The 15,980-nt window shown below is 45.9% G+C and overlaps 1 protein-coding gene across 5 annotated transcripts in view; it reads right to left on the reverse strand.

Moving 5' to 3' along the window:
• cdon (cell adhesion associated, oncogene regulated) overlaps nucleotides 1-15,980 on the reverse strand; it is a 58,721-nt gene that overhangs the window by 30,070 nt on the left and 12,671 nt on the right. For 3 of the 5 annotated variants that reach the window (XM_079515068.1, XM_079515067.1, XM_079515066.1), the window contains exons 2-3: nucleotides 2,027-2,146; nucleotides 848-1,129 (exon numbers count right to left, since the gene is read on the reverse strand). In XM_079515068.1, coding sequence (XP_079371194.1) covers nucleotides 848-1,129; nucleotides 2,027-2,099 — 355 coding nt within the window. In that variant the 5' untranslated portion in view covers nucleotides 2,100-2,146. The remainder of the gene's footprint in view (nucleotides 1-847; nucleotides 1,130-2,026; nucleotides 2,147-15,980) is intronic. The other 2 variants (XM_079515070.1, XM_079515069.1) reach the window with 1 other exon arrangement.

Below are 15,980 nucleotides of genomic sequence, written 5' to 3' on the forward strand. Positions count from 1 at the left end.
CAATGCAACACCATTGCAATAAATGGTTTTTATCTCGACTGAAACCGAGCAGATCTGAGCTGAGAACGGATGCCATAAGAAGCTGGATGGCATTGGGAGTTAGATGGCTTTGTTTAGCAAACCGGGTCCCGACGGGAACATATTGTGCCACACAGGAAGCCCCCGAGGCTCATTAAGGATACCGGCGTGGAAGGCCGTTGGACGCGGACCAGAGTTAAAGAGCTCTCACTGCTTCCTTCCTCACACTGTTTCTGCGGGCAGCCGAGGCCGGGGGGAACTCCTCGTTGAGTGCTTTACACTCCAGAAGTGGCCTTTTCCGATCCGCAAAGCCACTTCCTCTCGCCGCCGAAGTGCTTTGAAGCGGGATGTCGGAGCGTTTCACCATGAGCGTGTGTCTGCGCGTGTCCCATTTCACGCGAAGCGTGACATTTTGGTAGATTTGTGCACACACGGTATGGAGGCGGATTGACATGAGAGTAAAATGCATGTGGAAACATGTGTCTGTGTCTGTGCACATTGTATTTCATATCGTTGCTGTCGGGCAGAAACATCTTGTCTCCATATTTTTGGTAAACGAATGCCCCATTTCATCACACTACAGTTTCACACAAAAGCATCAAGAGCAGCAGATCCACAAGCTCGAAACGTGGCGCGTTACGAGCTTGACGATCTGCTACTTTTGATGCTTTCGAATTTGAATCCTGATAAGTAACTGTTTTGGACGTATAAGGTTTCCATCCGACAGAGACGCTGTGACTGTGAGTGTGAAAGCAGAGGGCTGCCGCTGCATCCACTCCACACTCCACACAGGCCATCACACGACTCCACAGCCTTGTACAGTACCCACCTGCTATGACCACGCGTACATGTCGACTGGCGATGGCGGGTCCGTGGTCCAGGCGAGCCACGCATTGGTAGACGCCCTCGTGGTCGTGCTGCAGAGAGTGGATGGTGAGAGAGGCGCGGCTGAGCTCCAGGCCGGGCGGACCAGCCAGCTCCAGAGGCAGGCCCCGGAAGCGCCACGATACGGCGGCCGTAGCAGGGTTCACAGAGCAGCGCAGGCGCACCGCGGAGCCCCGCACCTGCACCACCGAGGTGGGCTCCGAGCGGAACGTGGGATATTGAGCTGCTGGGGGGAAAAGACGGTCACTATTGGGCAGAAACCAACCATCTCCATTATTAATTCAATAATTCAATTCAATTTTTTTTTTTTATAAATCTAAAAATAGCTATTGAACACCCTTTCCGTGTGGGTTTGACAAATATTGGACCAATAAAAAGTGGTTCTGACTAAAACGCCTAACTCCGTTGGATCCTCAAACTGTCGTTCAAACGACCTAACTCCAACTTATGTCTCCGTCTGACTTTGTCATTCCAATCAATGATGAACAAAACAACTACTTTCACATTAATGATCAAAAACATCCTAATTCCACATGAGCTGGATTTGCGTAAAGTCATGAGTATATAGGTTTTAAATGTCAGATGTATACATTTCAGGTGTTCCAGCAGGTATCAAATAAAAGGTAATATTGGGTACATGGCATGCATGGATTAATGCTAAAATAGTCTCTTCAGGCCAAGTTCTAATCTGTGATTTGTGAAAGCCACCCACACGATTAACACAATATGTAGAATTATAATGTTTAGGTATTATCGGTCTAAGCCTATGTTCCTGTTGCTCTGCATACAGCCAGCCCTTTGCAGATCAAGGCTTGTCCCTTTGCTTTTATGAAATATGAGAGACTATTAGGGTTTTGTCTGACCATGTATTACATATTATTGCTAGTGTGATCAATTCTCAAAACATTATTTAACCTATGCTAGTATGACCACTTCAAAACATGCTTCAAACTTAAAATAACAAATACAGTAAGCTGATCTACAAGCTCCCCACAGCGTGTCTCGCTGCGACAGGTTGTGAGCTGAGCTTACACATTGTCATTTTCTTTTGCTGTGTGCGACATGCATGTGCGACAATAGAGTCCAAATGAGTGAAATCAGTGGTGGCACACGGGGGTCTCACCTGAGCAGCTGATGAGCAGGGTCTGACTGAGCCACAGCACGGCGGACAGGACCACCCCCAGCCCAACATCCATGGTGTTCCTTCACCCCCTCCCGGTGCTGCTCTGGGGCTCCCCTTCGTCTGTTCAGACAACACACACACAATACCTTCATGTTCCACTATATCATATCATATCAGACCATTTCATTCCTTCCATCATAACTAAACATCGTAACATAACCTGGAACAAATTATGTTTCAAAGACTCAGACCTCTAATGACATTCCTAGGACGGGTTTTTGTGCTGTCTTTCACTGTGATGCACTTCAATCAATTTCCATGCTTTTGCACTGACCGAATAGAATTTATTTTCCTGATTGACATTGCTGTGCACTGATAATTATTGTTGTGTGGTGTTATGACGAGATAATATGAGACACTTTATAAAGCACTGACTGTAATGGACTGACTGGACTCACTGACTGTAATGGGCTACTTTATTTGTTTTTACGTCTGTATATACCGTTTCTCTGTATTATTATTCTTGTTTCTCTTTTTTGCATTGTATTGCTGTACTACAAAGGGACACAACAGTACTTTTTATTTTTCTTACTCTTCACCAACTCTGTAACCAACCCATTTAGAATTGAAATGGACAAAATCACGTTTAATCACACTGCGTGAAAAGAGGAGTTAACGGGCAATTATGGGCACTAGATTTGCCCGTAAACCTCAAGTTTAGCAGGCATATACAGTAATATACGGTGATATACAGGTGTGGTGGTACAATTCGGGAGTTTACCGGAGTTTGTTGGAAAGTTTAACGGGAGTTTCCTGTAATATACACATCCATATTCCATGTTTTTTGTGCAGTGAGAGCATCCAATGCTCCAGTAGACACATAGTAGACTGCTGTAAAAACAGTAGCCGTGATCGGCGCAGAATGCAGCCTACTGAATTTTAGTGATGCTGCGCAGCATCACTAGGGCAGCATCACTAGGGCAGCATCACTAGGGCTGTCACGAATCACGATTACACATTTAAGTTAACGATTAATTGTCACACAGATAATTGCGATTAACTATTTAATTGTGTTTTTTGCATTGAACATTGGAACATTACAATTTGTATTTGCCTTTAAGGCTTTGTAATCACAAATAAAATTGCACAGGGCAGATATGACAAATAACTTAAATATGCAAAGAAATCACCGACATATTTAATATATTTTTATATTTTTCTGCTTCCAAAACATTTACAACATAGCGTGATCATGTGTGCTCAGCCTGATGCAGAAGAGGCTCAGTGGGAAGCGCTGCATGCGCTACGTTACAACAACAGGTACACCCCAGTGTCCTGCATGCAGTACGTTACAACAACAGGTACACCCCAGTGTCCTGCATGCGCTACGTTACAACAACAGGTACACCCCAGTGTCCTGCATGCAGTACGTTACAACAACAGGTACACCCCAGTGTCCTGCATGCAGTACGTTACAACAACAGGTACACCCCAGTGTCCTGCATGCGCTACGTTACAACAACAGGTACAGCCCAGTGTCCTGCATGCGCTACGTTACAACAACAGGTACACCCCAGTGTCCTGCATGCGCTACGTTACAACAACAGGTACACCCCAGTGTCCTGCATGCGCTACGTTACAACAACAGGTACACCCCAGTGTCCTGCATGCGCTACGTTACAACAACAGGTACACCCCAGTGTCCTGCATGCGCTACGTTACAACAACAGGTACACCCCAGTGTCCTGCATGCGCTACGTTACAACAACAGGTACACCCCAGTGTCCTGCATGCAGTACGTTACAACAACAGGTACACCCCAGTGTCCTGCATGCAGTACGTTACAACAACAGGTACACCCCAGTGTCCTGCATGCGCTACGTTACAACAACAGGTACAGCCCAGTGTCCTGCATGCGCTACGTTACAACAACAGGTACACCCCAGTGTCCTGCATGCGCTACGTTACAACAACAGGTACACCCCAGTGTCCTGCATGCAGTACGTTACAACAACAGGTACACCCCAGTGTCCTGCATGCGCTACGTTACAACAACAGGTACACCCCAGTGTCCTGCATGCGCTACGTTACAACAACAGGTACACCCCAGTGGACTGCATGCAGTACGTTACAACAACAGGTACACCCCAGTGGACTGCATGCAGTACGTTACAACAACAGGTACACCCCAGTGTCCTGCATGCGCTACGTTACAACAACAGGTACACCCCAGTGTCCTGCATGCGCTACGTTACAACAACAGGTACACCCCAGTGTCCTGCATGCAGTACGTTACAACAACAGGTACACCCCAGTGTCCTGCATGCGCTACGTTACAACAACAGGTACACCCCAGTGTCCTGCATGCGCTACGTTACAACAACAGGTACACCCCAGTGGACTGCATGCAGTACGTTACAACAACAGGTACACCCCAGTGTCCTGCATGCGCTACGTTACAACAACAGGTACACCCCAGTGTCCTGCATGCGCTACGTTACAACAACAGGTACACCCCAGTGTCCTGCATGCAGTACGTTACAACAACAGGTACACCCCAGTGTCCTGCATGCGCTACGTTACAACAGGTACACCCCAGTGTCCTGCATGCGCTACGTTACAACAACAGGTACACCCCAGTGTCCTGCATGCGCTACGTTACAACAGGTACACCCCAGTGTCCTGCATGCGCTACGTTACAACAACAGGTACACCCCAGTGTCCTGCATGCGCTACGTTACAACAACAGGTACACCCTAGTGTCCTGCATGCGCTACGTTACAACAACAGGTACACCCCAGTGTCCTACATGCCACCACCACAGCCAGCCAAGCAGAGGGCAGAGAGGAGTGAAGAAAAGCTATTAGGGGAACACCCCCCCCTAATCTTCATGACACATTCCCTTTACACAGCCCTTGATCTCCACACACCCCTCACAGCCACATCCCACACAGTTCTGTCCATCCTGTTCCCCTCCCTCCCACCCTCCCTAGTTGGAATGTCCAGCCTCTATACCCCACTGCAGCCACGCGCACGTGCACACACACTCTAGAGAGACTCTCGCCTCTTAATATCACTCTCTTGTCACAGTATGTCATTTCCTCACATGCTCACTGTAGCCTGAAGTGCTGGGGGCCCTCCGCTCCCGCGAGCACACACACGCACACGCACACGCACACACACACACACACACACACACACACACACACACACACACACACACACACACACACACACAGGCACAGGCACGGACAGGGATAGCACAGACAGAAAAGAATAGAAAAGGAGTGGAGGGCGATGTAATTAGGAGCATTCCTGTCTTTTTGAACCCTGCCCTCCTATTGGCGACAATGGCTGCCCAGCTGTGATATTCACACTGCAGCACTCGAGATGACTCGGAGGATGGACAGAGAAGATGAAGGGTGTAGGTGACATTAAAAAAGCCGGGTGGTAATCCTTTGAGCTGAACAGGCTCTCAACCCTGTGGTGATCTCATTCTCCTATCCACGGCGCTGACCAAATGTAAACACACACATAATGCTGACATTGTTCTTTTTCCCTTTAAATTGCATTCAATTTGCAGTGCATTGATGTAGCCAAATGAGAACGAAAATAAAAGCCTGGGTAGCGTGGCTACATTGAATGTGATTGTGGGTGCGTGGCTACATTGAATGTGATTGTGGGTGCGTGGGTGCATTGCAGTGAACAGCAACACATTCATAGAAATGGGCCTAAATAAAAACCACTTAAACTCTACAAATACTTATAGTATGCCCCGGGGTCTATACTTTCTTCCCTCTACACCAAATCCCTTCACCCAAAAAAGCCAATCTCTTATTACGCATGGAATACACTGCATGATGCTACATACAGCATTCATACTGCATGAATACACTGCATGATGCTACATACTGTACAATCCATAGGTTAAAGTGGCACACATCCAATTTACAGTAGTCAGAATTCCTCATTTCCGCCCAAATATTCTCATATTGTCACATTGTCAGGTGGAAACCTCATATGTCCAAAACTGTTACCTTTCAGAATACAAATTCAAAAAGAAGCAAAAGTATCAGACCCACAAGATCACAAGGCCTCGCACCATGTTTCCAACTTGCAGATCTTCCCCAAAGTAGGGAATTCATTTACCAAAGAAAATGGAGATAAGAGGTTTCTGCCGATATATTCTGCCAATATACAGGGTATTTAACCCATTTAGGCCTGACCTCGAAATTTAAAAAAAATCTTCTAAATCCTCCAGTTTTCTGAAATAAATATTTTCACGATTTAAAAAAAATAGCAGACCTACAAGCTCGTAGCGCGCCACTCGGTGGCGCGCTATGAGCTTGTAGATCAGCTATTTTTCAATAGCTAAATTATAACATAATGTTTAAAACACCAAAAGGGGTTCCCGCCCCCAAAATGGGTTAAGTGAGATTTGGTGTGGTGGGCCAACGGGTGCACTCCAGTGAACAGCAACAGATTATTAGACATGATATTTACACAAACAATTCTCAGAAACTCTGTAGAGAAAAGGCGTGGATAGAAATCAAAGGATATTGGGTATAGGCTACGGAAGGACCGGCATTCCTGCATTGTATGTTGTTCCACAGACTCAAGCAGGTCAGCACAATGAGCACATGTTTGTTTCCCTGTTGTCCGTTAACATACTGCTAAATACCAAGCATGCATACTGACACACACACACACACACACACACACACACACACACACACACACACACACACACACACACACACACACACACACACACACACACACACACACACACACACACACACACACACACACACACACACACACACACAGAAACGCCAGCCTGTGAGAAGGGGGCAGGAAATAATAAACTCTCGCAGTTCCTAGCTCACGCCCCCACTCTCAGCCTGAGTTCAAAGGTCACCGAGGAGCAGAGAGAATAGGGTGAACCAGCGGGTGTCTGCTGGCCCTGGCTCCGCCCCCGGAGGTCACGTTCTGGCCCCCAAAACACACACACACACACACACACACACACACACACACACACACACACACACACACACACACACACACACACACACACACACACACACACACACACACACACACACACACACACACACACACACACCCCTCGGCCCACACAGGTGCAAAAGCAGTTAAAAGAATAACAGCCATGTTGTTAAAAAGTAAGCAAGCCTTTAATATAGCAGCTCTCCAAACAGCTACAAAGTTCTTTATTGTCATCAAACAAAGTGGAAGGATGGGTAGAATAGGACGGAATCAAAACAACCCATATGAAGGAAAAGACATTACAGCATGAATAAAGAGCTCCATATGAACTAAGAACACTACAACATGAATAAAGAGCTCCATATGAACATTACAACATGAATAAAGACCTTCAAGGCGCTTTTTAAAAAATCTATTTGTCTTCCCTTTGGCTTTGAGGCTGTTCCAGATCCTGGGGCCATTTCGCTTCGAAATGTTGCTCTGTTGAAAAGGAATCTTTTCACTTTTATCCAAACACAACTCTTTATAACGTGTCTGTGTGGAGTGACGCGCTGACATCTTTAACACGGGACACAGAGCTGCGTGCGCGCTGTGCACACGCCACCACGCGTGTGCATGGCGTGCGTGCGTGCGTCTCCGCCTGCTTCTCCAAGCGCATCAAACCCACATCTTAACGGTCTAGCGTTTCCAACTTCCCACGAGTCGCAACAGGCCCTGCACGCTGGCCCCATTGCCATCAGTGGAAACTATCTCTCTCTCTTTTGGTCTCTCTCTATCTATCTCTCCCTCGCTCCCTCTCTCTCTCCCTCTCTCTGCCGGAATAATAATATATAATTACAATAATAACAACGGCGCTATAAAAGCGCACAGCGAGAGACGGCGGGCATACTGGCACATGGCACGGTGGGAAAGCAGAAACCCATATTGTAACTCTCTTTTGCTGTATCGCTATCATCCTCTGTCTGTCTGTGTGTCTCTCTCTCCTCCATACACAGATCCATACTCAAATTACAAGTGTACATTTGAGTCTGAGCTCTCAGTTAAAAGGAACACTTACCATGTACCCCTCTAGCTATACAAGGGCACTGGGTGCCCCTGTGTAAAATACAACTCTTGTGCGTGCGCACACACACACACACACACACACACACACACACACACACACACACACACACACACACACACACACACACACACACTCACACACACACACACACACACACACACACACACACACACGTATCTGGCCCACGCATCTGGCGTGACGAGGAAGCACAGGGGCATCGTTCCTACTTCTTTTTTTCCCCCCGTTCCTTCTTATCTGATTGCTTTTTTTTTTCTCCTGACATCCGCCAGCATGTAGTCATCCTTAGAAGAAATAAAACAAGCCAGAAAGACCGATAGACAGACAGACAGGGGGATATCTTGTATCCTTCATCAGAGAGACGAGCATCGTGATGCAGGTGGCAGGGCTGCCTGGCTGCATGACTAGCTGCTTCCCCAGCCAGACAATACCTGAATGGAATGTCATCTCCATTCACAAAACAGCACAAAGGGAGGTCACCTGGCTTGTCAAGTGACGGGGCCTGCTTGCCACCACCAACCTCCCCGACTGAGCTTAAAAAGTTCCATTCATGCTTCAAGTTTGTTCCTCGAGGGAAAAACGTTTTTCTAACTGGAAAAAAGAAAGTGTTGACGCAACACTTTTTGAGGGGCGCTATAGCCCCTCCAATGCATGGATTTGGAAGATTACGTCATTAGCAGCCAAGTCAATGGGATTTTGTTTAGAGCACTTAAATTGTAAATCATCTGTCAGCCAAGTCTATGGAAGAGCACAAATTGACGACGTAAGATCCATGTGGCCGATATAAATACAGTGGGCGCACCTCACTTCACACGAATGTGATTTTTCTTAATAGCTGAAAAGGGAAAACACATTTTCAACGCACAACCCTTTCTCTCGCCACAAACATAAATTAGGCTTAAGCCAGTCAACTCCTCTTCCCTTCCTCCCTGCTCCATTCTCCTCCCTGCTCCTCTCCCCTCTTATCTCGTCTCCTTTACATTTACACCCCCCCCCCCACACACACACACACAACCCATCAGCAACTCCAGGCTTCTTCTTCTGTAAAGTCGCTTGTAAATATCGGTAGTTGCGGGTTGTGTCTTTTTTTAGGGGGGCTAGCCCCTCCTATGCTCATCTTTGTGTGTGTGTGTGTGTGTGTGTGTGTGTGTGTGTGTGTGTGTGTGTGCGGTATGAGCACGGAATGGGCCCGGAATGCACAGTTTTGTGTTTGTGTGTATGAGCACGTGCTCAGCTGATTGGCTGAGCACGGAATGTGATGCATGATGATGTATGATGATAAGAGCGCCCCTCACTTCAAACGAGTGTGATTTTATTTAATTTGTTGCGCAGCAGTGTGCAGGGACCTTTACGCTCTGTTTTTGCACTTAAAGCAGGGGGCACGAACAATACGCAGCCTTTTCTCAGGGCGCGGGGGGGGGGGGGGAAGCCACCATAAAAGCTCGGAAACATCCTGCTCTCGAAAGCCGATACGCAGACGAAGACGCTGAGGACAGTTCATGAAAATAAGTGGAGTGAGTCGCCGTGGCAGCGAGTTCAAGTGGAAAAGTCCCCCCTTCTTTTTTCTTTCTCTCTCTTCCTCTCTCAGTTTGGTTGTGAGTTTGACCCGAGAAGAATGTTTGTCAAACATTTGACTGACACCTTAGACGGCACGTGTGAAAAGACAGGGGGAAAAATGGAGTGAGCAGACTTAGTGTCTTACTAGTGTCAGCCATTCAGCCCAGTCCACCCCCCCCCCCCCCCACACACACACACACACTCTCTCTCTCTCTCTCTCTCTCTCTCTCTCTCTCTCTCGATGGATTGCTAGGATAAAGTATCGCTCAGATTTTTCCCTGGCGAAATGTCCCGCAAGTAACACAAAACTACCACGCACGGGTCCCAGCATCATCCGCTGAATTACGGGACAAAGAGGACGCACGCACACACACACACACACACACACACACACACACACACACACACACACACACACACACTTCGTGAATAATTACTGGAACTGCTTTCATTTCTGCCATATTTTCATAATTTCAACCACTACTACTACCCCCCTCCTGCCCCCTCCCCCCCGACGCAGGGCGAGGAGGAGGAGCCATATCTACCGTGTCATATTGGGTAAACAAGGACAAAAGGCAACACGCCGTGGCATCAAAGGATGGCGGGTTGATGGGTGGGTGGGGGGATGTGAGGGGGGGGGGGGATGTGAGGGAGGGGGGGATGTGAGGGTGGGGGGGGGGGGGATGTGAGGGCTAGAGGAAGAGCAGAACATGTCCCAACTGGTACCTCTGACAAACCGACTGACTGGCCGAGGGAAACACACACACACACACACACACACACACACACACACACACACACACACACACACACACACACACACACACACACACACACACACACACACACACACACACACACACACTCTTTCTTTACATGGGGCCATTCCAGGCTTTCATGTTTTTTGGGAGGCCCTCGGAATCCCAGAGACAAAAGAGGGAGTGAGAGCTGTTCCTATAGTACAAATGGGATTAATTATGATTAAACATTTGGCATTCATTCATTTTAGCAAATGATAGGGAGTGGACAAAGTTAAATGTTTTTAGATTTTTTTGTTGCAACTTTCCTATACTGGATGTGTACGTAATTATACCACCTGTCTGTCTCCATGGTGACTGATGAGCATATCGTTGCTGTCGGGCAGAATAAACCTTAGTTGTATCTAAATTAGCACGAGCAAAACGACTGAAACCCCCGCTCCCCCCGTGCAGTGGCGTGCACAGATAGACACTAGGGGAGTGCTAGAGCACCCCCTGCCCTTTTGGCAATGTGCCCTTTTGAAAAAAAGAAAAAAACTTTTATTTTTTATTTATTTTGTACAGTGTACACGTACAGTATGTGGACCATGGTGACATTGATCAATTCTTAATAAAAAGCTTCTAATATATTATTTAGTCCCCAGAATCTATAAATCTCACACTATTTAGGCAACCGGCCGGTTCCACGCGCTGCACAAGGTGCCCTTTTTTTTCCTTGAGAACCTGCCCCTCTAAATGTCTGTGCACACCACTGCCCCCGTGAGTACACCTAGGCCACGCCTCGCTCAGACTACTGTGTGCACTTGTGATTGGCTACCGTTTTGTCTTGCAGCACAGCAGCGGAGATCTCCATCATCGGCGCTGAAGCATTGGGTTCACCGCCGGAGGTCTGTTTATTGTCGCTCACATAATTGTGATTAACCATTTAATTCTGTCTTTGAACATTAATTACATTTACACTTTTGTTTGGCTTTTAGGCTTCATAAACAAAAAGGTGTACTACATGGCTGTCATATTTGACAAACATCATTTAATAACTGAAGTGCCATTGAATTAATTTAATTGATACGGAGCACGGGAGCAGTTTGTGTCTTTCTCAGGGACACTTCAATGCAGACTGGGTGGAAAGCCTGTGGGCGTTGGGGGCGTGTTCTCTCCTCCATGTCATCAGTGCCCATACCATGGTTGGGATTGCCTTTTTGTGTGGAGTTTGCATGTTCTCCCCGTGCCCCCTAGGGTGGGTACCCTCACAAAAACATGCAGTAATCCTGCCAGACAGGCACCCGGGGTGCCTGATGGAGGGGAAAGGAACTGGTTTGAATAACGTGTTCCTTCCACGCAATACGTCCAACCGGGTAAACTCCCCCCTGTCAGGTGAAAAGAAGCGGCTTGGAATCCTCATGCATAGAAGGAAGCATGAGGTCTGTCTCTCCCCAGGTTGGCAGAGGTAGTCTTGCGCCCAGGATTACATTAGATAATTGACACTGGGTAAAAAAATGGGTTGCAAAATCGGGTTGCAAAATCGTGGTATAAATATTTAAAGACAAAAAAAACACTGGTCGGAAAGCGAAACTTCTGACCTTCTGATTTCCAGACAGCCTCTCTCTCTCTCTCTCTCTCTCTCTCTCTCTCTCTCTACCCACTCAGCTAGACAACTATGGCCATTGGCACATGAATCATGTGCCAATGGTCATTTTATTCAAATTGATTGTGCGCCAAACCTGACAGCACACTTTCAATTAGATAAACATAACTGTAATGATACAGCATTATAAAAAGCGGACCCCACTTTGAGAACCGTGGGTATTATAATTATAGACCATGAGCAACCTGACAAGCACGTACTAAATATGAAACATATTTGTGTACTTCTGACTTCCCTTCCCTTCATCAGGAATCTGTTTCAGAATCTCAGACAGCACGTGGTACTGTAAGTCTGTTTCAGAATCTCAGACAGCACATGGTTCTGTAGATCTGTTTCAGAACCTCAGACAGCACATGGTTCTGTAAATCTGTTTCAGAATCTCAGACAGCACATGGTACTGTAAATCCATTCTGTTTCAGAATCTCAGACAGCACATGGTTCTGTAAATCTGTTTCAGAATCTCAGACGGCACATGGTACTGTAGATCTGTTTCAGAATCTCAGACAGCACATGGTTCTGTAAATCTGTTTCAGAATCTCAGACAGCACATGGTTCTGTAAATCTGTTTCAGAATCTCAGACGGCACATGGTACTGTAAATCTGTTTCAGAATCTCAGACAGCACATGGTTCTGTAAATCTGTTTCAGAATCTCAGACGGCACATGGTTCTGTAAATCTGTTTCAGAATCTCAGACAGCACATGGTTCTGTAAATCTGTTTCAGAATCTCAGACAGCACATGGTTCTGTAAATCTGTTTCAGAATCTCAGACGGCACATGGTTCTGTAAATCTGTTTCAGAATCTCAGACAGCACATGGTTCTGTAAATCTGTTTCAGAATCTCAGACAGCACATGGTTCTGTAAATCTGTTTCAGAATCTCAGACAGCACATGGTAGCCTACTGTAATGGTACTGTAATCTCAGACAGCACATGGTAGCCTACTGTAATGGTACTGTAATCTCAGACAGCACATGGTAGCCTACTGTAATGGTACTGTAATCTCAGACAGCACATGGTAGCCTACTGTAATGGTACTGTAATCTCAGACAAAACATGGTTCTGTAAATCCAAGATGTACCTGCACAAAACAAGAGCAGCGGGATTCAAACGTCTGAACGCAAAACTATGACTTTCAATTTGTGTTTTTTCCTCATACGGTAATAAATAAGATGACGACAGCTCTGTGCACATCATCCGACCGGCAGTCGGAGAGACAGGCGCGTATTTGTAACTTGAAATTGAATTTAGACTAGAGGAAGTCAAATACGAACCAGGCGTCACAGATAAATAGGAAGCGAGCAGGCGAGAGAGAGAGAGAGGGGGGGGGGGGGGTGGGAGAGGGAGAGAGAGAGCACGTCTTTTCTGGCATGATGGTCTAATCTGACCTGTGTGTGTGTGTGTGTGTGTGTGTGTGTGTGTGTGTGTGTGTGTGTGTGTGTGTGTGTGTGTGTGTGTGTGTGTGTGTGTGTGTGTGTGTGTGTGTGTGTGTGTGTGTGTGTGTGTGTGTGTACTGAAGCTGACACACATGCTATACACTCCCCCACCCCCCCAAAAAAACCTGTTGGCACTCGCCTCACACACTGCTGACAGAGGATCTGCAGTGCACACATTCCATCGTTCACAGAGCGAGTCAGAGAGAGAGAGAGAGAGAGAGAGAGAGAGAGAGAGAGACGGAGAGAGATGGACGGAGAGAGATGGACGGAGAGAGAGATAGAGATGGATGGAGAGAGAGAGAGAGAGAGAGAGAGAGAGAGAGAGAGATAGACGGAGAGAGATGGACAGAGAGAGAGATAGAGATGGATGGAGAGAGAGAGAGAGAGAGAGAGAGAGAGAGAGAGAGAGAGGCAGAGAGAGAGAGAGGCAGAGAGCGACAGAAAGAGAGCGAGACAGAGGATGGGGTAACGGAAGAAGACAAGAGGAACTAAAACAGAGCAAAGGGAAGAGCATCATAATCATTGACAATTAGCCATTATATATTTTCGGTAAGAGACACCATTGTGATTATAAATCAGGCTTACAGGACGGTAATATATTATACAGTATATCGTTGCTGTTTTTACACGGTTGGCGTTTTGAGCTTGTGATGATCTACAGTACAAGCTACTATAGATGCTACTTTGCATATCGTTTTATTTGAATCCTGAAGAGGAACAGTTTTGGACTTGAACTGTGGAGCGACGCTAACGGTCCATGTCTCCACGGGGCGTATGCATACACACGTGGGGCGCGTTCGGAAATAGCGCACTGTGCGCACTGTGCAATGCAAACTAATAGGCGAGAGCGCTCCCGGTGCGCATTTCCGAACGCACCTTTGATGTTCATACTACTGAACCTACTGGATACTAGGCCTGTCACAATTATTACATAATTGTCTAATCACAATTATTTGAGATAATCACAATTATTTTGTTGCATAATCGTCAATCGTTTCCATGTTGAAAAATGTCCATGCATTTCAAACATTGTTTTCAAAAATAGCAGACATAGCAGATCTACAAGCTTACAACGCGTTTGTTACATGTTGTAAGCTTGTAGAACAACTATTTCCGCTATTTTGTAAATTTTTTGGAAAGAAAAAAGTAAAAATGCGTCATTGATTTCAAGTTTTAGATTTAAGCTATTTGTCATATCTGCCCTGTGCAATTTATGATTACGAAGGCGGAAAGGTAAGCAGAAATACAAATTGTAACGTCTCAATGTTCAATGCAAAAAAAAACACACACAAATAAATCGTTAATCGTAGAACCGTAGAAGAAGACTACCGGTAAGTAAACAAAAGTGATTACAAGGCTATGGTACAAAGCAGAACCTCCAGTTTGTGAGCAGTGGCTGGACATTGTGGAGGATATATTTGTAATGGAGAAACTAACCCATAACTTGAGATTGCAAGAGGATCTATTCATCGAAAAATGGGAGAAATTGACTGAATATAGAACCCAACAAGGACTAATATGTTGCTTAATATTGTTATATGTGAACCCTTACACTGTGACTGTAACTGACAATCTGCAAATAAAATGTATGTGTAAAAAATAATAATAAATCACACCCATGTGAAGTGAGTTGTGCTCTTATCAGCATAAACATCCTCATACATCATCTCATTCCACCCACTCACAATCACAACTGGCGTCCTCACTTTTTATCCAATCCGGCAAATCACTCTTGGCGTCCTCAATTTTCTGTCCTCACCTTTTGAGAGCCGCTAGCCCCTCCTACATCCAGCTTTTAGCTACCTTCGCCTTAAACAAACATTAAATTCCCATTGACCATGAATGGAGAATTTTACGTCATAGTGTCTGAGCAAATAGGCATAGTGTATATTTTACGTCATGATGATGTACGAAGACAAGAGCGCCCCTCACTGCACACTAAGGCTGTCCCCAAACATTCAAGGTTCGAATGTTCGCTCGTTAGGGTTGGCACTCGAATCTTAATTAATGTGCTTGAACCATTCGTTTTTTTTTATTTTTTATTTTTTTTATTAAAACAAAAATATTATTTTTTTCCTTTTTTATTTACTCGAAAATATATCTTGGCGAGAATGCGATATGAGCATGTAAAAAAAAGTAGGTTTCTAGTGCATTCCTGTCAGAAGTTATGCTTTTTTAAAGAAATGTCTCCTTGTTCTTCTGTCCCTCTCCAAAGTCTCCCGTGCACAACTGCACATTAATTTGCTGATTGGCCTACAGCTGAGGTGATTGACCTTTCTCACCTTGTTCTGTGAGAACAAAAGAGTTCCATTGAATGGAATGTCTGACACGTCTCACTCACTCACTCACACACACACACACACACACACACACACACACCAGCATGATCGCTGATAGAGGGAACCGTTCTTAGCAGCCATAATATATTAGCATATGCTCTCTAGCATCACATAGCCTATTGCTAAA

The sequence above is a fragment of the Electrona antarctica genome (genome assembly GCF_951216825.1).
Source record: "Electrona antarctica genome assembly, chromosome: 11".
NCBI lineage: Eukaryota > Metazoa > Chordata > Actinopteri > Myctophiformes > Myctophidae > Electrona > Electrona antarctica.